This window comes from Ziziphus jujuba, chromosome 2 (assembly GCF_031755915.1).
Source record: "Ziziphus jujuba cultivar Dongzao chromosome 2, ASM3175591v1".
Taxonomy (NCBI): domain Eukaryota; kingdom Viridiplantae; phylum Streptophyta; class Magnoliopsida; order Rosales; family Rhamnaceae; genus Ziziphus; species Ziziphus jujuba.
In genome coordinates, this window is record NC_083380.1 from 27,002,456 (window position 1) to 27,025,739 (window position 23,284).

Below are 23,284 nucleotides of genomic sequence, written 5' to 3' on the forward strand. Positions count from 1 at the left end.
AAGAAAAAAATTTGCTATAACGGCGATCGAGAAAATTTTTGAAGTATTATATTCATCTCTCCTATAAAAAATAAATAAATATATATATATATACAGTCTGTTTATGGTTCAGATGGTCCTCATGTGGATCACAGTATTGGTGATGATTTTTTATAGTATTGGTGACGATTTTCTAAAAAGCCGTCGTTAATACTATAAAAAATCGTCACTAATAATACGATTCTTATACAGACCATCCTCATTATAAAATTTCCATATATATATATATATATATATATATATATATATAAATAAAGAAATCAATATCTACTTTCATAAATCTAGTTTGGTTTACTCGAGCTTAGATGAACACTTGGGATATACTGTAGAATATTATTGCTATCTTTTTTTTTTTTTTTTTTTGATAAATGGATATTATTGCTATCTGGAACATACAAAAAGGTCAAAGCTTTTATTGTCCATGTACTCCTTGCCCCACGCAAAATCAGATCAATATTTGCTTTTAAATAAATAATTGGGAGTACATTTTCTTTATTATAACTTTTTTAAAGTATTGGATTATTTCTTGATATATGGACTCCACGATCTGACAGCCAATTTAAATTACTTTATGTGAATTATTGGTAGATGGAACATGCAATATATAATTTTTTTTTTAATGTAAAATAATATATAATTGCTCAATCTCAAAGTAACAACGACAAAGTTCTAATCCCTAAATTAACCACCATAAATTGAGTTTAGACTTTTGATTTTAGACTTAATTTTAATCCCTGATATTCTGTTAATTAACACTGAAAAAGATCTCTTCAAATCAACTTTATTTTTCTTTAATACGTTATACAATTAATTAATTAAGTAAAATATACATTGGCGGCAAAATTTTATTGTAAAATTCTACCTACGTCTACATCAATATATTCAACGCTACATGTATATACATAATTATATATATATATATATATATATTACTCATCATTGGTCATTGATTATGTTAGGTTTGCATGCAGTCAAAAGAAAAAAAAACATTTATAAATAGGATATAATAAATAAAGAAAAATGTCCCTATACAACTCTTACGTATATACCCCCGGTAGCCCAAGTAAACTAAATCATACATACTCTTTTTTCTTGGAGCATACAGTATGCTTCAGTCCAGAGAGTAATACGTTGACCATGTATTACAATTATATGTATATATATATGTATATAGAGTTTTACAAATATTTTTGGAAGAGACTTTTGAACTTGTTTGGTAATGTAAACTAAGAAATAGGATTTTGGTTATAAAATATATATATATATATTCCCATAGAATGGGTAAACAATTTCATAAAGACCATTTCAAACTTGCGACTTTAAATTAATCAAAATTTTAAGATTGTTTTTAGACATCATGGCACTCAACTCAACTTTAAACAAATTAGTGAACAAAAATCAATACCTGTTTATCATGCATTTTTATTTTTGGCTTGTAATCTTTAACATCATTAGTGAAGGTGTGAGAGGTGTGAGAGTGATATTGGGCACATACACACTAGAAAGGAGTTTTCAGAATAGAAAAAAAAAAAAAAAAAAAAAAAAAAAAAAAGAAAAAAAAGAAAAATAATGCATCAAAATAGGATCAAACTATCAAAAATATTAAAACTCTGTTTTATTAATGCACAAAGATAAAAATACACCATTTCTCTTCTTGCAAGTGTTGTCTAAACAAACACAGACCACAAGAAATTGAAAAAAAAAAAAAAAAAAAAAAAAGCCATACATATAAAACCAACTTGAACACCAAATTTAAGGAAACATAAGCAAACTCCAAAGCTGACCCAAAATGACAAGATTTAAGCCTTTTGTGGTGGGTTAAGGGAGATCTCTCTGAAATATTTGGTAATCTGAACAAGCTTGTCATGAGGAGGGAGTGTCTCTTTGACCAAAGATATTCCCCTCAAAGTTTCAACCCAAGAGTGGACAAGTGGAGCCTGTTCTGGGTCAATCAGCTGAATTCCAAGAGCTTCTTCTGTAGATAAAAATGGACACAGCACAGAGCTCCCAACAACACCCAAAAGACCCAAATTCTCATGTGTAATCCCTGAAGTTCCATTTGGGTAAAATCTCTTCAAACCCTCATCAAGGATCTTGATTTGCTCATGGATTCCATTCAAGGCCTTCTCTCTTGTCTCTCCATCTTTCGTCACTGCTGCCATCACATTCTCTGAGAACTGCCAAATTTCATAAATCAAAACCATTAATTGAAAATTTTTATACAAAAAATAGCCCAAATCTTCTGGTTTAGCAGAAGATTAACAGTTAAAGAATTTGAAACATGTAGTATATAAAGAAAGTGGAATTGATTAGTAAAGGTGGGTGGTTTTGGTTTTATTTACTTACCTTGGAATGAAGAAAGTCAACCCAGAAACGAACTTGGGCTCTTTCATAGAAATCATCAGGAAGAAGCTTAGGACCAGTGTTCTTCCATGTATCCTCGATGTATTCAAGGATGATAAGGGACTCAGCGATGGGTTTTCCATTGTGTACAAGAACTGGGATTTTCTTGTAAACTGGATTGATTGAGAGGAAATATGGCCTTTTGTTCTTCAGATCTTCCTCAACATATTCATATGGAATTCCTTTCACTTTGAGAGCAAGCTCAACCCTCTTTGAAAAGGGACTTGCCCACATACCATGAACTGCTAAAGTCCCTTCTGCTGCCATTGATCCCTCAGAAAAAGAAAAAAAAAAACAAATATGAGAAATTGATCTTTTTCCTTTTTTGGGTTTGAAGAAAAATGATTTTGTTGCTTGGGTTGCTGAAGTTGGTATGGCTACTGGGTTTATATAGATTGTTTTCAAGGGTGGTCCTGTTCAAATTTCACTACTAGATCTGTTTTTCGAGGTGAGTCAAAACTTCCTACCAAATTAGTCATACAAAAACAGCTTCAAATATTTTAAATTTCCTAGTAATTTCTCCTCCGTCGTATTATATTATTTTTGTATTATTCTAGTTTTTGGTCTGATATGGGCCACTTTGAACTTCAATCTCAGCCGTTTGATCAATTCAGTCCAAAAGCTATGTGGGACCCATTTGTGTTTGATAGGCTGCCAATCTTTTGGTCTTTTGGACTGCACAGGAAGCACACCTCTTGTGAATTGAACGAAGCCTGCTATTCGGACCAGGTTTAAATTTGTGGGACTTTCGAGAAGTAGGATAGAATTTTTCATGGATCAAAACCATCTCAAGTAGGCATTTAAAAATATATATATATATATATATTATCATTTGGTATAGTGGGACCCACATTTTGCCATCTGGCATTGCCCGTCTTGAGACGGAATGCATTTTCCTTTGTTGAACAACGGCAGTAAACTTATTCAACTAACAGAGTCAAAGTAGTTGTTAAAAATCAAATGGATTATACTTATACTTAGAAATTAATAAATTTGAAATATTAAAATGAAAAAGAAAAGATTATTGTAAATGTAAAAAAGATATTACTGTTAATGATATAAAAATAATAGTCATTAAAAACTCATTGGGCATAATGCCAGTGACAGTGTTTGGTTATTCTATTCAAACTTAATAGTAAACTTTCCAGGACAGAATACAAAAGGAGGAAAAAAAAAAAAAAAAAAAAAAAAAGTCTTTTATAATAGCATTGAATAAGTGGATTTAAAAAAGAACAAATTGGACTTTGTTAATGTTAAGAAAGAGAGTATAGCTATTTGCTATCTCTTATTCATGCTTATATGAGGAATAATTAATTGGTTCATATTTAAATTTTTTTTTATTTTATTAGGATTAAAAACACATATATGGAAAAGTGAATTATTAAAGGTGCCATTTGATATAGTTGGTTTTTGGCTTTTTATTTTTTGTATTTTTACCTATTTATGTGTTATTTGCCTATCTCAATTTTATTAGTGTTGAAATAGAAGTCAGAGTTTATTAGTTATCCCAATTAATTATTAAGTTAATAAAGAAAAAAAAAATGAACACAAAATGTAATATAATTTCAAAATTTTTCTTTTCTTACCTTCAATGTTATTGATATTTGAAATGCCTAACAACCTAATTAACATATTTATTAAAAAAAAAACTAATTAACACTAACCAATTTGAATAAATAAATTATATAATTAAACTCTATTAATGATTTATTACAAACAGTGATAAATAGTAATTTCCCAAAAGGCAGTGCATTAGTAAGCCGAACTTTATTGAAATATTTTGGTCATGATAGTAAGGCGTCCTTTGACTTTATTTAATGGTAGTCAAAATCGGATGGCAAGTTGAATATACTTGTTGTTGTCTCTATATGGTAGTCATATGCTATTTTTTGTCCTTTTGTCGTCCTAGTGTTTCCAAGTTAAATATTATATATCAGTCATTTTCAATATTTTAAGGGACAAATAATGCTATTTGTCGATGGTATACTAGTAAAACTTATACATTAGGTGCTAATTTAATTGGCTTTTAGGACTCATTTTCTAGTTATTAGATTTTTAATATTAAAAAAAAATATACATGCATATTTACCATATAAGCAGCAGACTTATTGATAATAAACAACAAAATAGTTTGTAAGATAATAATTCGTAAAATAGTTTTATAATTTTTATTTTTTAAATTGACTCAACCAAAGAATAATTTTTCATTTCAAAACTGATTTTTAATTGTGAAAAATATAGTAAGGTCTTTCTCTATTCTTGAAGGGATATTTATGCAAATTTCTAGTTTGAAATTTTTGTATATATTTTCTTTTTTTTCTTTTTTTTTTTAAAGAAATGCTTTCTTTGGAATTTTATTTCTTCTAATTTTTACCCCTTTCTTTCACACACACCCCAAAAAAAAAAAAATCACCTCTTTCCAGGATAAATAAAATATAAAAATTAAATCCAAGTTCGTGAATGAAAAGGTGGAACTGAAAAAAAAAAAAAATTGTAGCAATAAAATGTACATTTTAATTCATTAATTAACCTATAATCATTAGAAAATAAGGAACTATTGTCAAAAACTCAATGTTAATTCTTAATCTTAGATATCATTGGAATGCATTGCTGCATATTTATTGATTGCCATTCTTCTTGACTGGAGGGGGAAAAAAATCAGTGTTCTTCTTGCCCTTTCATTTGTAAACTTTGTAACTCCAAATCCATTTATTAGCACAATTCCTTTTTTTTTTTTTTTTTGGGATAAAATTCCTCTTTTCGTTACTTTTTATGATTTTTTTTTATTACTTTAAGATCTTTACAAGTTCACTTCTACTAAATTCATGTTTCAATAATTAAATTTTAATTTTTGATATAATCCATATACTAATGATATAAAATCTAATAATAAAACCATTAAATTGAACTAATATACACATATATAACCGAATTTTTACAAGCTTATACATTTTGACATTCCTTTATATTTTGCATGCTTAAAATATGTTTATTCTTTTATTAAGAGAAATTAAGGGAATTAATGGATCTGTTTGATAACAGGACCAAAAAAAGGAATAAAGAATATTTTAGTTTTAAATTGTAAAATGGTATTATAATTTAATTTTTAGAATTAAGCCAACCAAGCAAACAGCAATGGTTCATTTCAGTACTAATTTTTAACTCTGTGAAAAATAGTGACATCTCTCTTTTCTTTTTTTTCTTTTTTTGGATGAGATAGTTGTAAAACCTATGAGTTTTGAGGAATTTGAGGCAAAAAGAAGCAAGATTAGTGAATAATACATTATGATGGATTGTCATGACAAAAGGTGAAATAGTATGATGCTGCCATAGTAAGTGTAGACGAGTGCAAAGCATTGGCAAGTTACCTTACTAGTCAAGGATATTAATTGTCTAATCCCATATTGTTTGTATGTAGAACGGTAATGGTTTAAATGTACAATAGATAGTCCTTTGACAACCAAAATCTTTTTAAAGTGTTTGGCTTCAGGGTATTAAAAAACTTTGGGGTTGAGCTTGCTTTAATGAGAGCCATCATAGGATAGGTGGCCTCTTAGGAAGTATAAATAAAATCCTATATTTTTTGGAATGCGATAGATAAATGGAGGACAATATCGGTGATATAAATAATAGGGCGTTAATGGTGGTATCAAAGCCTGTATTCAACCAAAAGTATGCTAGAAAGGATGCTGAACCCCAAAAAGGACGCACTGTAAAATGTTAAAGCACTTAAGGATACAGAAGTATACCAGTAAAGATATTGAACCCCACAGGACAAGATAAGAGGCAATATCAATAAATAATACACTAATATGGATTGTGATGATAAATGGTAAAACAATGTGATGTTACTAGGATAAGTGTGAATGGGTATGAAATACTAACAGGCTATTTTATTGGCAAAGGCTACTTGATATTTAATTTTACATCGTTCGGATGTAGAATGGTGGTAGTTTAAATATTCCACTGAAGATGTTGAACCCTAAAAAGGGTGTATTGTAAGACTTAAGAGCCATGAAAGATGTGAGATTGAAGGTGTGTCACCAAGGATGTTGAATCCTAAGAGCTGTATATTGTAAGACCTCTAAATCCTCAAAGATAAAAGGCAATAAGGTACAAGATCAGTAAACAATATACTAAGATGGATTGTGACAACCAAAGGTGAAATAGTATGATGTTATCAGAATAAGATGGACAGGTATAAAGTAATAACAGGCTATCTTATTGGTAAAGATTACTTGATATTTAATCTTACATCCTTTGGGTATAGAATATAGATGGTTCAAATATAAAGTAAATATTTCCTTAATAACTAAGGTATTTTCAGAAAGATTGATTTCAGAATTCAAAAGAAATATGAAATTAAGTAATTTTCAATAAGAGTAATTCTAAAAGAGTTATATTTTTCCTAAAGTATGAATAAAAAATCCATACCATTTGAAATGCAATGGATGCTGCAAGAGAATGAAGTGTTACAATAGTTTAAATATATAAATTGAATCCAATTTTGTAAATTAAAATGTGAAAATGAACCCCAAAAAAAAAGTGATAATGTGTACTGTTTGGTTTATAAATTAAACTAATTAAAACCATTAGAAAATAACAAACTTTTTTGTCAATTATTATTATTATTATTATTTTCAAAAAATTGGTATCACTATGGAAGTAATAATCAATATTCTTTGATATTACTTTATTTTAATCTACTGCAATGAGTTACTGTATATTTACTATTTGGTATTATTATTGATTGGTGGGGAAACTGTATATTTACTATTTGGTGTTCTTCTTGATTGGTGGGGAAAAAGTAAAAATTGGTGTTCTTTTTTAGAAAAAGATGTTAGAACTAAGAAACAGAGGGCAGCCTAACTAGGTCAGAACAGTCCAAAAACAAAGCAAACAAAAGATAAAATAATATAAAAAAATAAAATAAAAAGAGCACAAAAGAAACAAAGCAAACAAAAGAGAAAATAATATAAAAAATATAAAACAGTACAAAAGAGAATAATAACAACCCGAATACATAAACAAATCAAAGACAATATACTCTCAATTGGCCTTGTTAAACTTTTAGTTTCGTTTGGAAAAATACTAAAACTTAAAGAAAAATTGATTATTTAAATTTAATTTTTCACAAATTAATTTTTTATAAATTAATTTTTTTTATTATGCATGATGAGTAATAAAAAAATTAAAATTTATAAGTAATCAAATTTAATATTATATAATAAATTAAGAATAAATTTATATTTTAAAAGAAATTATAAAACTATTTTTTTTTAGATTATTAAAATGATACTTTTATAAATATTATAAAATTTCCATATAGATAGAAATTTAATTCCCTAATCTATATTTTTCTCCTCCCATACTAAATATTTAAACAGAAGAAAATCATATAATTTTTCTAAAAAAATTTAAATTTTTATTAATTTTATCATTATCCAAACGGATTTTTAGAAAAAAAAAATGGAAAATCTCCCAAGGAAAAAGGAAAATACATTCAAAGCATTAGCACAAAACTTCATAAACTCCTCGAGAAGATGGAACCACCGTTGAAACCACCCACCATTGCTGTTCTTATATTTTCGCTTGTAACTATTTTTGTTAATCCAAAGCCATTTATCAGCAAAATTCTTTTTTGTTACTTTCTATGTTTATTTTTTGTTTTTTTGTTTTAATTGGTTCAATCATCCAGTGTTGGGGATTTTACTTGCTAATATTTATGTTTATTATTATTATTTTTTTTGGAAAGAAAATATATATCTTCATCATGCCCCTTAATTTCTAAAGGGAATTTTGGCTTTTTCCTTTAACTTTTTTTCCCCTCTTAAATTAAAGAATTTAAATTCAAAATTATTGCCTTCACAAACTATTTAATATATATACACACATTAATTTAAGAAATACAAAAGAAAATTAAAATTAATTTAACGTTATTTTAAAAGCATCCCAAAGAACTTTCTATTTATTTTATATTCTTTATTTTAAAGAATTCACTTTTTAAAAAAGAATTTCCATCAACTTTTCATATTGATATTTTAATATAAAAATAGTTTTGCTCTTCAAATATAAAAAATCAAATATATTTTTTATTTTAATATTATATTAATTTAATTTATATGACATAGATTCTTATGCCATTATATAATATTTGAAAAGATAATCTATATGAATATAAAAAGGAAGTATAAGTAGAATAATAATGTTCATAGAAAAAAGAGGAATAAATGACATGAATAAAGTGTTGCCGGATGATATCTTAAAATTTTACTATTATTTTAGAAGATATTTTTCATTATTGAAATTATGTCTATTGAAAATGCTTTAATAATTTCCCACTTAAAAGTTATACTAATAATTTTTATTTTAACTATTAAATCTAGATGTTATAAAATTATGATTTGAAATCTTGATTATTCATCTTTATAAACAATAAAATTTGTATCAAAATATTTACCAAAACCATTTATTAATCAAATAAAAAGGTTCTTAATCTTCGATGTTATATTGTGAAATCTTCGATATTATATTGTGAACTCTATATATATTATTTTAATCTATTGGAACCAAGCGCTGCATATTTATTAATTATTGTTCTTCTTGACTGGAAGGGGGAAAAATATGGGTGTTCTTGTCTTTCACTTGTAAACCTTGTTTGCAACTCCAGATCCATTGATTTGCAAAATTCCTATTTTTATTTCACTCGTAAACCTTGTTTGCAACTCCAAATCCATCTATTAGCAAAATTCCTCTTTTTGTTTGTGAATAAAATTCCTTATTTATTACTTTCTACGTTTTTTAAAAAAAAAAAAAAAATTCCTTATTTGTTATTTTATTTTATTTTTTTGTTTGGGGGTTCAATAGTCCAGAGTTTGGGATTTTACTTCCCAACATGTATCTTCTTTGTACCCGTTAATTTCTAAAGGAAGTTCTGGCTTTTCGCCCTATGAATTATGATTAATCAATAGCCTCCCAATTTTTATTTTTAAAAGTTGATGCATCCAATTCAAAATTATTGCCTCACAAGCCTTTTAATATACATATAATGTGGGTGTAGATGAGAGAATCTTAGTCTTGAGCTAAGATTGGAAACCAAGATTATAGTTTAAAAAATCAAAATTTTCGTTAATGACACGTGGTAATTTTTTTTATACTGATTTTTCTATTTTTAATTACTAATAATTTATTAACAAAATATATTTATTTTATTTGGTAAATAAAATAAAATCAAAAAATTTATTTTGAATGTAAATTTTATATTATCATGTTTAACAATTATATTCTGAAAATGATATCTTAAATTTTTTTTACTAATAAAATAAAATTTATTATTTATGTAATTTGTTAATGTCCAAATAAGTAAAGATTTTTATTATTTTTCATATAATTACATTTGTATATTAAAAAATATTTAATACAATTTAATATTATATGAAAATTTTAATACACGATATATATGGAGACATAGAGACTTTAATGAACGTCATATATATATATAATATATGTTATATATGTAGATACATTTTAATTAATTAGAATATGATATGATAAAAGATTTTTAGATGTTTCCTTTCCAAATTATAAATTTGGCAACCATTAAATTTATTACCAACAAGAAAAAAAAAATCATTTTTATTTGGTAGGCAAAATTTTGTGTAAAATAAGAAAAACAAAATTAACATTCCAATTGTCAAGAATGGGATTCGAACCCATGCCCTTTCGGACCAGTACCTGAAACTGGCGCCTTAGACCAACTCGGCCATCTTGACCTCTATCAGTAAGGCTTCTTAGAAAATCCTTTGTCGCTTTTATCTTTTTTTGGGTCTGTTTTTATTTTTCGAAGCAATTGTCTAAAATGTTTTACCAAAATGTTTTTGATATACATTCCCGCGCTCTGCTGACCAGTCTTATGCTACGCTTGCCTCTGTTCTGTATTGGAAACAAAAATGAAATCTCTCTTTAATCACAAATATCATACCAAATTCGCACTCTTGAACCTCAAATTTGCATCTTCACTTTCTATTATCGATGACCCACCAATTTTTTTGGGTAAATATGGAAGAGGTTCCAGTCCTTTTGACCCAATTCAGTTCTTCAGTGAATATGCAAAATCAAGATTGTGCACCATCACAAACACAAAAGTTCTGCATACCCATTTACTTAGAACAGCTGTTCTGCAATCCAATATCTTTGTTGCGAATTCTTTGCTTGATTGGTATTGTAAATCTGCAGCCATGGTAGATGCACTAAAACTGTTTGATTTGATTCCGCATCCAAATATCTTTTCATGGAATATCATGATCTCGGGTTATAATCAGAATGCTTTATTTTTGAATTCATGGGGAATTTATTGCAGGATGCATTCTTCAGGTTTTGAGCCCAGTGATATAACCTATGGTAGCGTTCTTTCAGCTTGCACTGCCTTACGAGCTCCTATGTTTGGTAAGCAGGTTTATTCACTTGCAATGAAAAATGGGTTCTTTTCAAATGGTTTCGTTCGTGCTGGAATGATAGATTTGTTTGCGAAAACTTGCAGCTTTGTGGATGCTTTGAGAGTGTTCCATGATGTTTCATGTCAGAATGTGGTTTGTTGGAATGCCATTATTTCTGGTGCTGTTAAAAATGAAGAGAACTGGATTGCTTTGGATATTTTTCGCCAAATGTGTAGTAGAAAATTAGTGCCGAATAGTTATACATTTTCAAGTGTATTAACTGCTTGTGCTGCAATTGAAGACATTGAAACTGGAAAAGGAGTTCAAGCTTGGGTTATAAAATGTAATGCAGAAGATGTCTTTGTAGGTACTGCTCTTGTTGACTTGTATGCCAAATGCAGAAAAATGGATGAAGCTGTCAAGAAATTCTCACAGATGCCAATCCGCAATGTGGTTTCTTGGACTGCCATCATTTCTGGTTTCGTGAAGAAGGATGATTCTATATCTGCCGTCAAATTTTTCAGAGATATGAGAAAAACGGGAGAGGAGGTAAATAATTACACTCTCACAAGTGTAATTGCAGCATGCACTCAACCAACCATGATTGAAGAGTCTACCCAAATTCATTGCTTGATATTGAAGACTGGTTTTTATTTAGATGCAGCAGTGGGGGCAGCTTTGATTAATATGTATTCAAAAGTTGGAGCTGCAGATGTATCTGAGAGGGTGTTTCAGGAGATGGAGAATTTACAGAACATGGGTACATGGGCTGCAATGGCATCTTCTTATGCTCAGAATCAAGCCTCTGGAAGGGCAACTGAGTTGTTTCAGAAAATGTTGCAGGAAAGTCTGAAACCAGATGAATTTTGTACCTCTAGTGTCTTGAGCATTATAGGCTGTTTAGACTTTGGGAGACAGATCCACTGCTACGCTCTTAAAAGTGCTCTGGGTTTTTATTGTTCTGTTGGTTGTTCTCTTTCGACAATGTACTCTAAATGTGGTAGTTTAGAGGAATCTTATAAAGTTTTTCTAGAAATTCCTGCCAAAGACAATGTTTCTTGGGCATCGATGATTGCTGGTTTTGCAGAACATGGCTTTGCAGATCAAGCCCTTGAATTGTTTAGAGATATGCTGTCTGATGGAGTTATGCCAGACAATATGACTTTAAATGCAGGTCTAACTGCATGTGCTGTTCTTCCTTCCTTAAAAACAGGTAAGGAAATTCATGGTTATGCTCTTCGTGCAGGACTTGGAAATGATAGAGTTGTTGGTGGTGCACTTATAACTATGTATTCAAAGTGCAGTGCTTTAAAATTGGCAAGGAGTGTGTTTGATGTGCTGCCCGAAAAAGATCAGGTTGCATGGTCTTCCTTAGCTTCAGGGTATGCCCAAAATGGGTATATTGAAGAGGCAGTTTTGTTATTCCATCATATGCTGATGGCTGATTTGGCCATTGATTCCTTCATAGTTTCATCTATTCTTGGGAGCATTGCGCTCTTGAACAAAACAAGTATCGGAACTCAACTGCATGCACACATCATTAAAATGGGTCTGGATTCAGATGTTTCTGTTGGCAGTTCACTAGTGACAATGTTCTCAAAATCTGGAAGCATTGAAGATTGTTGCAAAGTATTTGATCAGATTGAGGAACCTGACTTGATCGGTTGGACTGCTATGATTGTAAGCTATGCTAAAAATGGGAGAGGTGCAGAAGCTTTAAGAGTTTATGAGATTATGAAGAAAGAAGGGATCAAACCTGATTCAGTAACCTTTGTTGCAGTTTTATCTGCTTGTAGCCATAGTGGTTTGGTTGAGGAAGCCCATTTTCACCTTCATTCAATGGCTAAAGACTATGGTATTGAGCCTGGTTATCGTCACTATGCCTGTATGGTTGATCTTCTTGGCCGGGCAGGGAGACTGGAAGAGGCTGAAAGGTTCATTAATGATATGCCCATTGAACCTGATTCTTTGGTGTGGGGAACACTGCTTGCTGCCTGCAAGGTACATGGGGATATTGAGCTTGGAAAGCGAGCAGCTGCAAAGGTCATGGAGTTGGAGCCATATGATGCTGGTGCTTACATCTCCATGTCTAATATTTGTGCAGATGTGGGTCAGTGGGAAGAAGTCCTGAAGATTAGGAGTCAAATGAAGGGAATTGGAGTAATGAAAGAACCTGGCTGGAGCTTTTTGTGACGATAATTATGCTGTGGTTAGTTTCACTGGCTAGTAATTTTGATACTTCGGTTTTACATGTATGTAGGTTTCCTCAAATTTTAATCCGCACCCATCATCCCACACTCCCTAAATGTAGTAAATTAGAAAAGAGAGCCAATATTAGGAGAGAGAACAAACGTAAGACAGATGGACTTGTCCCCTAGTCCATTACCTTTTGTTTATTTATTTATTTTTTATATATTTATTTTTACCTTTTTGTATACCTCCAGCAAAGCGGATGCAAGGAAACAAAGAATGATGTATTTAAGGGACTAGGTTCGTTGAATGAACTCCAAATTTTTGAATCTAAACTAGAACAAAGTTTATGATACTGAACATATACTTCATGTTACAGGTTAGCTGCCTAAAAGCCAAGAATTACTTTGCATTACATTGAGCCACAGGAAGACGATATTTTCTAAGTCCAGAGTTTTGAGAGTTCAATATTCATCGAATGCAGGGGAAAGTCCATCTTAGACCTGTGCGGTTCGGAACACTGAAGGGTGATTAGAGAACCAGCTCAGGCTAATGAAACTTGGCAAAGTTTGTAAACAGGTAAATGGCAAGTAACATGGCATACTTTACATGCAAAAATACCCAGGCAGTTGGTGTGTAGGTTTCTAATCATAAGATTACCACAGATTGTGAGTGTCTTGTATATATGCATGCACTCTCATCCTCACGTAGGAATAATACTGATTAATGCTAACAACTACTATCTTCTGACTAATCTGAAATAGATGAAAACACTGCATATAGATTTTCTGTTTCAATGGGTTTGTTGAGCTCCATTGTGAAACGCAGTGTCTAGTTTTAATGCTTGTGATAGGTCGATACCACTTCCTGTTGATGGAAATTAATGGACATCATGTTAAACTGACTATAGTTCAGATTCATTCAAACTTCTTTTTATCATGCAGCATTTTGCAGTAGATTTTGCTATCAGATAAGTTCAAGTTACTTTAACGGCATAGCTGTACTATCGCAAACACATGATCAAGTTAAAGGCAAATGTTCTTGGAAAATGTTATAGATCCGACATATGGTTGTTTCTCGGCCCCGGGGGGGGGGGGGAGATAATAAATCAAAAACCTTTTTGGAACGGTTTTTGTTATTTTTTGGCATCTTTATTTCTTCCAAAAAAAAAAAAAAAACATTTGTATAAATAATTATTAACATATTACATTTACATAAAATCCCCACGAGCCATAAATCTTATAAAAAACCCCACGAGCCATAAATCATTATTCTAAAACAATTAAACATATACACATATATAAAAGCCAAATCTGCAATCCAATCCCTCATCCGAACTCTCTTTCCGAGTTGATTGTGGCTCATCTCAATCTGTTCAGAAAATATTGAAAAAATATCACGTATGTATAGTTTAAATCATATGCAATTAGTGTATAGTTTAAAGAAAAAAGTAACATTTCTCATGTAAACTTAAATTTCACATAAATAATTATACCAATCAAATAAGGCTTACTTTTATATTTTGAGGGATGATAAATGAGGCACACTTTTCATTTTTTAATGTGCATAATTTTCTTGAAAATCTCCCAAGTGTTAGAAAATCCATGCCATGCAACCCCCAAATCTTTTTTTTTTTTTTTTTTTTTTGGGCTTGTATGCACCCAGACTTTTTCTCTGTCGAAAGAAAAACAAGCACATTAAAGAGGGTTTTAAGTATATAGAACAAGCATGTATAACCTCGAATTAGTCATATAAGACATGGATAGAAGCCAAAGAGATTAAAATTGAAAATACCAAAATTATGTAGTGAGCAGCAGATTTGCTTGAAAACCTCATAATAATCAGCCTAAGCCTAAAAACAAAAGGTTCATCAGAGGTTCCTGTCGATTGTTAACTTATCATAAAATATCATATATAATAAAGATTCCCTAAAAAAGCCCCGCATTTATTAATGCTGAACTGGTGGTAAACTCTAATGTTAACTAATCTAAAATAGTGGCAGCAAAAGCATATGACACAATTTCTAGTAAAGTCTACAATGCAAGGTAATTCCCAACCTCTAGGTTGAACATCTTCATTGTTAGGACTTAGGAGGGACCTCTCCATAACATCTTTTTTCAGATCCGTCTCCAAACGATAACTTCTAGATTTGTCCAAGGACCATTTCCATCCAGAGCCAACAAAAATACAAATATTATCTTCCTGGATGATTGCAAAGCAAGATTTCATAAAATAAATATGTATGTCTTTTCTAATATACTTCTCAATTCTCATATAATAATCTGTAGAGAAACAGCATGACTGGCAGTTTGCAAATATAAAAAGGTTAAAAAGTTGTCCCACTATTCAATCCATGGGAGCTCAGCAAACCAAAAACAAAGGGAATAAATAAGTAAATAAATTAATAACTACATAGAACATGGGAATGGAAGGTTATGGGGCATGGCAGAGCCAAGCCATTGCATATCCTCCTAGTTTTTCTGGACAGCCTACAGCCAACATCTGGATATCAAATAGACAGTATGAGAAATGGCAACCACTTACACTGTGAGAATGGAAGTTAAAGCCCCGGCTTTCACAAGACGGCAGTTAATTAGGAAGAGCCAACAAACTTGATTTTCACATGCTGAAGTGTGATGCCAAAGTTGAGTTCTCTGCAGAGGTGTGATTGTAAATGAAAAACGAAAATAACTAAATCTCATCTGAATCCTTATATAAACCTTCTTCAACCTGAAATTCCAAAGATAAGGGCATAATAAGTTGTGCTAATAACAGAAATTATTCTATCATAAAGGAGTGCAAGGTGGACAAGAAGGTACCACAAAGTTCTGCAGAGAGAAGCCTTCAGATGCAGCTGGCTGTGGACTCTAGGCTTCTTAAAACTTTGGGTTCGGTATATGCATTATTGACCTATCAAAACTTACTGCTTTCTTTTCAAACATGAGAATACCTGGTAGGAAACCATTTCTTCAGTAGCTTTTTATCTCTAATTCCATCATATAGAAGTTCATAAGCATAATAAGTTATATGACTCTTCTTTAAGAGATCTTCCACAACAATCTTAGGTGCTGCCACTGCCCTTTTATCTGCACTGGATATTGTATCCACAACCTCAGGAACAATTCCTTTATCCACCATAATGTAGATGATGCTGACAGCATCTTGAATTCTATGTTTCAAACAAAGACAGTTTAGAACCCTACCAAATGTCGATAGTGACGGAATGAGCCGTTTCTCAATCTTCTCTAGAAGGAAATTATAGCCAGAATCAATATTCCCTACTTTGCAAAAACCATCAATCATTAGTCGATAAGTGTAACTGTCTGGAACATTACCATTTTCACTCATCTCAAAAAACAATTTTTCTGCCATACTAATATTCAGCTTTTCACAAAAAGCATTGATCATGATATTGTATGTAGATGTTGTATGAGAAACCTTAAAGTCTTGTTCAGCTCTTCTAAATAGCTGGTATGATCCATCAAGATCTCCATTAATGCAAAAGCCTTTGATCAATGTACCAAAACAAACAACATCTGGAGCCAAGCCCTTCTTCTTTATTTCCTCTAGCAAGTCTAATGCTTCATTTATTTTATGAGCTTTGCACAAGCTTTCAACAAGAATGTTATATGTAATGATGTTAGGAGAACAACCCTTCTCCATCATTGCTGTGAAGGTGTCCATCACATCAGCATACTTTGCAGCCTTGCAAAGGCCATTCAACAATGTGTTATATGTGATCACATCAGGAGTAACTCCGTGGTTCCACATACTACTTACTAATTCAATAGCATTATTCAAATCCAACTGTCTACAATAACCATCAATCAATGTATTGAAGGTAAATATGTCCGGGAGGTAGCCTTTGGCAATAGCATCATTCATGAGTTTACTAGCATCAGATACACATCCTATTTTACACAACCCATTTATAATTAAATTATATGTCCATATATCGGGGCTGCAACCATTGTCTGACATTTCATTCATCAACTGCAAGGCTTGCAAAATAAGTCCATGCTGAGACAATCCTTTGGCCAATGTATTGTACAAAACAATACTAGGCTTTAATCCCTTTCCCAAGGCCTCATTAAATACAGCCTTGGCACGTTCTACATCACCATCATTGCAAAATCCATTAATTAAGGAGCAATAAGTGAATTCATCAGGGACGAACCCCTTGAAAATTGCATCTTTGAGAATCTTATCGGCATTTTGTATCATACCTAATTTACAATATCCATCAATAAGAGTATTGTAGGTAAATCCATCTGGTTCAAACCCACTATTCACCATTTTATGAAGATAGGACTCAGCTTTGCCAACCTTGAAGTTTTTACACAAGCCATAGATCAATGTGTTATATGTTACAACATCAGGAATTAACCCTTCACTCTTAACATCATCTAACAATCTAACAGCCTCATCAAGCAAACCTTTAGCACAGAGTCCTTGAATGAAAATATTGAATGTAAACAAATTTGGAGATACACCCTTCTTGAGAACCTTGTTGAAAAGCTTTTCACTTTCTTTAACATCACCCTTCTTACATAGGGTATGTATAAGCTTATTAAATGTAGTAATGTTGGGACACATACCTTGCATAAGCATGTCTTCAAACAATTCATATGCTTCAACATGATGATTCTCTTCATAAAATCCACCAATAACAGTACAATATGCAACTGCATTGATCTCACACCCCTGTGAATGCATATTATTAAGAAGCCTCAATGCAACATGAGGCCTGCTAGTCTTGCAAAAAGACTTTATTCTTATGGTATACGTATACACATCTGGATTGATCCCTTTATTTTTCATCATCATATACACTTTGTGGGCTTGATCGAAATAGCCATGCTCAATCAGTACATTCATAATTGCATTATAAGATTGAACAGAAGGCTCACAGTTATAAAAATCCATCCTTTCAAACACATTAACAGCATCTTGAATCCTACCTTTCCTTCCATAGCTCCTAATGGCTCCAATATACATTCCTTCTAGCAAACTGTTATCGATATTGACCCTCGTCTCCAAGAGTACACGTTCCATGGCTTCAAATTCTCCATGAAACCCAAGCTTCTCAACCATGCATTTATATGTCAACAATGTATGCTTGAACCCATCTTCCTTTTTCACTGAGTTGAACATTTCAAGCGCTTTAAGGGGATCTTTTTGATATTTTACTACCGCAGCAACATGTTTGGGAAGCAAAGCAGGACTCATTGTATGTCTGTACATATATATAAATACAACCAGATTTCTATAAGCCAGAAGCAAAATTTTACGTGCTTCAAGTTCTAGCAATCCTAAAACCACGGCAAAAGAAAAACCCAGGTTCAAATGCAATTCAACTTACCATTAAATTTAGCTCTTAGAAAAAATGAACTCCCAAATCTTCGTTGGTCTCTCTGATACTGCAACAAATAAAAGCATACGTTTTTCTCATACACCGGTTGAATTGACGACGGAAGAGACCGTGGGGATGGAGAAAATGAGTATCTGTCGACCGGAAAAGAAGTGAGAATGCCGGAGACGGAGCCGAAGCCGGAGCCGGCGAGAGGGTGAGACCACAGTGGAGCTGGAGAAGGTACTGGGGATGAAGAGGAGAGGAGATGATCCAGTGATTAACATCCTATTATCAACCTATAACATGTGGGACCCATAAGTGTATCATCAAATGCTGACGTGTTGAAATCTGAAGGCGGCAGGATAGTACCATAGGATAGCTGCGCAGTAGGGAATCAACATACGCTTCCTGTTTGCCAAAGCCAGACCCAGAGAGAGAGAGAGAGAGAGAGAGAGAGAGAGAATGGGATCGGCGGGAGAATGGTTGGAGAAGGCGTTGGTGGATCTATGCCAGAAGGTGGAAACGGGTTTGGGTTTGGATACGGATATGATTTCGGGTTTAGTCTCCTATTGTGAGCTCGCTCAACCCCAGGACGCTAAGGAGTATCTTGACGTACAAAACTTCTCTCTCTCTCTTACTCGCTCTAAAATATTTCATGTTTCATTTTTTTTTTTTCCTTAAAAAAGTTTATTTATTGGGTTGCAATTTGTATTTTAGTTAATGGGTTCTCATTCTTTTGTCTAAACTGGGGAAAAAAAAAATTTGGAATTTGAATTGTGGTAAATTTTGGGATCCATTTGAACCGATAGTGTCTCCTATGCGATTCTTGGTTGTCCTTTTTAACTGCGATTTTTATGATATATAGTCAAATAATGATTATTGCACTGAACATTGATTCAATTCAAATTGCTTAATTTCTTGTCCTGCATAATTCTTCTTCAACTACCAATTATATTGTTTAACTTTATTTGTTTATTGTGTGTTGTTCCATATTATTGATTCATTTCTGCTGGAATATGTTTAGTAGTTCACATGAAGTTGTTAGTCGTGACCAGGTCCTTTCCAATGCATTTTCAGTGGAATCCTTTACCAGTATACAAGTCTATGATAACAAACCTTTAATGACTGAAATTCGATCGATGATGGAGAAAGAATAGTTGATAGTGATCCAAAACATGTTGTTGCAATATTTGATCTGCAGCCACGATAAAATTTCAAAGTTTTGTTGAGGCTAAATTTTTTAGTTTCCTTGTTGGTTATGCTGTTTGAGGAGAGTGGGTTTTACACGCTCCATCATGTTCTTATAAGATATGCTTGATCTCTGTTAAAATTTGGTACAGAGTATGTATTGTTGATTTGGATGTACCGATGAATCGTATGCAATTTGATTGGAATTTGTTGGAAGCTTTCATCTATTTCTTCTGTCTTGTATATAAATGGATTTGAGATGTCTAAGGCAGTCCATGACATCTTGTGATACTACTCATATGAGTGCGCTAATAGACACTTCGAAGTTGCCACATAGAATTTTGTTGGTATTGCCCCTGAATTCTAGAATTTTAACGTACACAGGAGTTTAGCTTGTAGGAATGCTGATCAATGCAAAGAAAGCACATCTTAAAACTCAATTGAGTACCTGAAAATTTAACATTTTCGCTGCATATGTTGTGATTTATTTATTGTATGGTTCTTGCTTTATATGGGCCCAAATCAGGACGTGGAGAGGAAGTTGTCTTTTTTGTTGTTATGAGATGCATTAATACATAGAAAGGGAACATATCAGAAAAGGAAACGCTACTAGCTTGATTTTCCGTATTACCATTTCCTTTTCTGCATAATGGTGTTCAACATTCAACATATTGTCTTGACTTTCTGGGGTTGCTCTGTCAAGTATAAAATATCTTCACTTTGTTTTCCTTTGCAGAATATTATCGGGCAGGAAACTGGAAAGGTCATAATTGAGGAATATTTACGGCGAAGAGGTTGCATAGATCTCTGTAGCAGTACCCCAGAGGTTCCAGCTTCGCAATTACAGGCCTATGTGAAGCCACCATCAGATGCTATAAGTGGACCCAAAAAACCATTAAGAACGCCAAAAGTTGTCACAGCTCCCAGTAATCAGACAGAAACAAAAAGGAATGTGGCTTCCACTTCTAGTAATAATCGGGTTTTAACTGAATCCAGTGAGTCGAAATCCACAAATAAAGGAAACCAAGGTAATTCTAAAAAGAAGAAAGCTGGGAGAGTTGTGTCACTAGCAGAGGCTGCCAAAGGATCAATTGTTTTCCAACAGGGGAAACCATGCTCTTGCCAAGCTCGTCGACACAATCTTGTGAGCAATTGCTTATCGTGTGGCAAGATAGTATGTGAGCAGGAGGGAGAGGGCCCTTGCAATTTTTGTGGTGCACTTGTACTGAGGGAAGGAAGCACATATGCTGGACTGGAATTGGATGAAATTTTGCCTCCCTCATCCGATGCTGAAGCAGCAGCTGAAGCTTATGCAAAGAGACTTGTTGAATATGACAGAGACTCTGCTGCACGTACAACAGTTATTGATGACCAGAGTGACTACTATGAGATTGAGGGAAATAGTTGGTTGTCAATGGAGGTAAACTTACTAGGTTTTATAATTGCTGGCCCATACTTTTACCGGTGTTTGAAATTTCACTCACACTTTTGTTTCCCTTTTGTGTTCACTGCTTCCAGGAAAAGGAACTCTTAAGGAAGAAGCAAGAGGAGATTGAAGAAGCTGAGAGGGCAAAACGAAATAAAGTGATCGTGACCTTTGACTTGGTTGGCCGCAAGGTTTGAATCTTTGCTAAACAATCTTTTATTCTCTTGGTATTTCATGAATTGAGCTCTTGCTGCATTAATATGTGTGTAAATGTATTTTTATTATACTCAATAAGTAGGTTTGCATGAATCTTCTTGACTCCAGAGAGTTTCATGCTTTTTCTACTTGATTTTAGCCTGTCCACTTTTGTCCTTTCTGCTTTCAAGTATCTTTGTTGTGACCTAATTCCTCCATAGCTTCGGCAGCTAAATTTTTCATAAACATAACAGCTCTATATGAAATTCCTCATTGATTACAGCATACTTGAGACTACGCATGAAAACATGCATGTACTCTTGTATATCTTATGTACAATCTAAGTAGTCAAAATAATTATAGGAAGAAGCTTTCATTCCTATAATCCCTCATAAATACACAAACAAATCATTTATTGCTTATCTACTCTATTGGAAGTATTTTGAGTTTATTTTCTTTTCTTCTTTCAATTCTTGTTTCCATAGATTTTTATCTTTTGTTCCATTTTAGTCATGCAATAATGATAGATTAGACAATCTCAGATTGGAGTGACAATTATCAAATCAAATTACCAAATTTTATATTAAGCGACTTGACAATATATTATCTGTCAAAAATAAACTAGATACGCCTGCAAACTCAGACCAGCAGACAAGTAAAATATTAACACATCACACAGATACGAAATTTTGATAAGTAAATTTTGGTCATTAGTACGCTACACCACTTGTCACAGCCCTCTCCCCTGTTGTTATAGATGTTCATTGCTGCTTTGGATTGACTCTGTGCTTTTATTATTATTATTATTATTATTATTTTCTTTACTCTAACTTGCAATGGTTTGACAGGTCCTTGTAAATGAAGATGATGTTTCAGAGTTAGGGTCAGAGAGCAGAATATTGAGGCCACCAGAGGAAAGAGAATTAAACCGGATTAAACCAAGCCCGGATCTTAGAGTACAACCGGTCTTCATGGATCCAGGCCCCGCTAGGAGCTCTACGAAAGGTAGACAGCCAAACAAGGTTCTTCAAACTGGGTTGTGCTTAGAAATAACTGGAAGGGTACAGCATGACAGAAACGAGCTGACATCCCTTATGAAAGAATAATTAGTTGGAAACAGCTTCTAAAGGGAAGTTTTGGCATTGTCCAGCTTTAAGCGAAGGTCTGCTTTTTGGTGATGATGGGCAGTTTTCTGTGGATGTTAACTTAGGCAAATATGCTGATTACCATGAGTTCGATTGGTTCGGCATTGATTTGTTTTTGCTGTTGCTTTGGAAGGGGAAAAAGCTAGAGGAATAAAGGAATTTGCTGCATGTGCTTCACTTTTTCTGGCCAAAGTAGAAAAGATTCGGATGGTCCATTTCTCAACCAAAATTTGTTTTAGATAGGTTATCAGTGTCGACAATTTGTTGCGCCAAGTTGTCATATGGATTGTGGAATACTTGTGAGAAGAAATTCAGGCTATTGGCACATGCCACTATTTTCTTTTTTAATACAAGGATACTTTGTTTGTCTAGAAAAATATATTATTGAAACCATAATAGAATGATTAGCCAAATCTGTTACTACTTGTAAAGAACTAATAATTGTTTTCGGCGACGACAAGCCTAAATTGAAAACATTTCCTGGGCTGTGCTGCTGAGGAGAAGATTGCTATGTGCCAATATATGCATTTTAGTGCATTTTGTTAAAATGCGGATAGCCTATAATTTTACCGAATTTTACATAATTAGATATGCCTGCATATAAGGACTATATATATATACACACACATAGTTTTACATTCTGACATTGTTTTATTGATTTATTAATCTATATATTTTAGGCTATTATAATTTGTTGGTAATTGGTATGCTAGTAGTATACTAATGCAAATTCATATTTGATTTACATGAATATTTCAGCCATTAATATATTAAATTTGATGTCTCTATCAGCATCATCGATTCGTATGTTATTTATTGATTTTTATGTAGTGGTACTTTATTTTGTATTGTTTTTATTATTATTATAATTTGGCAAGTACAAGAAGAAAGATTCCCAAAATAATAATAA

At 32.4% G+C, this 23,284-nt stretch overlaps 4 protein-coding genes and 1 non-coding gene across 9 annotated transcripts; 2 read left to right on the plus strand and 3 right to left on the minus strand.

Moving 5' to 3' along the window:
• Positions 1 to 1,633: 1,633 nt before the first annotated feature.
• On the minus strand, positions 1,634 to 2,799 carry LOC107409956 (glutathione S-transferase U9-like). The gene is given in 2 exon segments (NM_001323853.2): positions 1,634 to 2,216; positions 2,386 to 2,799. Coding segments are annotated over 2 exon segments (702 nt in total). The 5' UTR covers positions 2,710 to 2,799; the 3' UTR covers positions 1,634 to 1,838.
• A 7,334-nt stretch (positions 2,800 to 10,133) lies between these two features.
• Positions 10,134 to 10,214, minus strand: TRNAL-CAG (transfer RNA leucine (anticodon CAG)). Its single transcript has one exon. It is a non-coding gene; the product is annotated as a tRNA-Leu (tRNA).
• Positions 10,215 to 10,252: 38 nt separating this feature from the next.
• Positions 10,253 to 14,438, plus strand: LOC107409617 (pentatricopeptide repeat-containing protein At1g74600, chloroplastic). Of its 3 annotated transcripts, XR_007241021.2 has the most exons (4): positions 10,253 to 13,086; positions 13,322 to 13,367; positions 13,447 to 13,646; positions 14,012 to 14,438. XR_007241021.2 is itself a non-coding variant. In XM_048473956.2 (2 exons), exon 1 carries the CDS (start codon positions 10,392 to 10,394, stop codon positions 13,068 to 13,070), a length of 2,679 nt encoding a protein of 892 aa, XP_048329913.2. In that variant the 5' UTR covers positions 10,253 to 10,391; the 3' UTR covers positions 13,071 to 13,086; positions 13,447 to 14,006. The 3 variants fall into 3 exon arrangements, 1 of the variants encoding a protein (XP_048329913.2); XR_007241020.2 differs by lacking the exon at positions 14,012 to 14,438 and having other exon boundaries at positions 13,447 to 14,006; XM_048473956.2 differs by lacking the exons at positions 13,322 to 13,367; positions 14,012 to 14,438 and having other exon boundaries at positions 13,447 to 14,006.
• A 686-nt stretch (positions 14,439 to 15,124) lies between these two features.
• Positions 15,125 to 18,570, minus strand: LOC125422409 (putative pentatricopeptide repeat-containing protein At1g74580). Of its 2 annotated transcripts, XM_060814583.1 has the most exons (4): positions 18,430 to 18,570; positions 15,887 to 18,303; positions 15,612 to 15,797; positions 15,125 to 15,269 (listed from the first exon to the last, which is right to left on the minus strand). In XM_060814583.1, exon 2 carries the CDS (start codon positions 18,294 to 18,296, stop codon positions 16,002 to 16,004), a length of 2,295 nt encoding a protein of 764 aa, XP_060670566.1. In that variant the 5' UTR covers positions 18,297 to 18,303; positions 18,430 to 18,570; the 3' UTR covers positions 15,125 to 15,269; positions 15,612 to 15,797; positions 15,887 to 16,001. The 2 variants fall into 2 exon arrangements, with proteins under 2 accessions (XP_060670566.1, XP_048329914.2); XM_048473957.2 differs by lacking the exon at positions 18,430 to 18,570 and having other exon boundaries at positions 15,887 to 18,311.
• Positions 18,571 to 18,848: 278 nt separating this feature from the next.
• On the plus strand, positions 18,849 to 22,893 carry LOC107419254 (uncharacterized). 2 transcript variants are annotated; one of them, XM_016027998.4, is made up of 4 exons: positions 18,849 to 19,032; positions 20,345 to 21,028; positions 21,127 to 21,225; positions 22,078 to 22,893. In XM_016027998.4, the coding sequence occupies exons 1-4, from the start codon at positions 18,883 to 18,885 to the stop codon at positions 22,333 to 22,335; spliced, it is 1,191 nt and encodes a 396-aa protein (XP_015883484.2). In that variant the 5' UTR covers positions 18,849 to 18,882; the 3' UTR covers positions 22,336 to 22,893. The 2 variants fall into 2 exon arrangements, with proteins under 2 accessions (XP_015883484.2, XP_048329915.2); XM_048473958.2 differs by lacking the exon at positions 18,849 to 19,032 and adding an exon at positions 19,109 to 19,249.
• Positions 22,894 to 23,284: the final 391 nt, after the last annotated feature.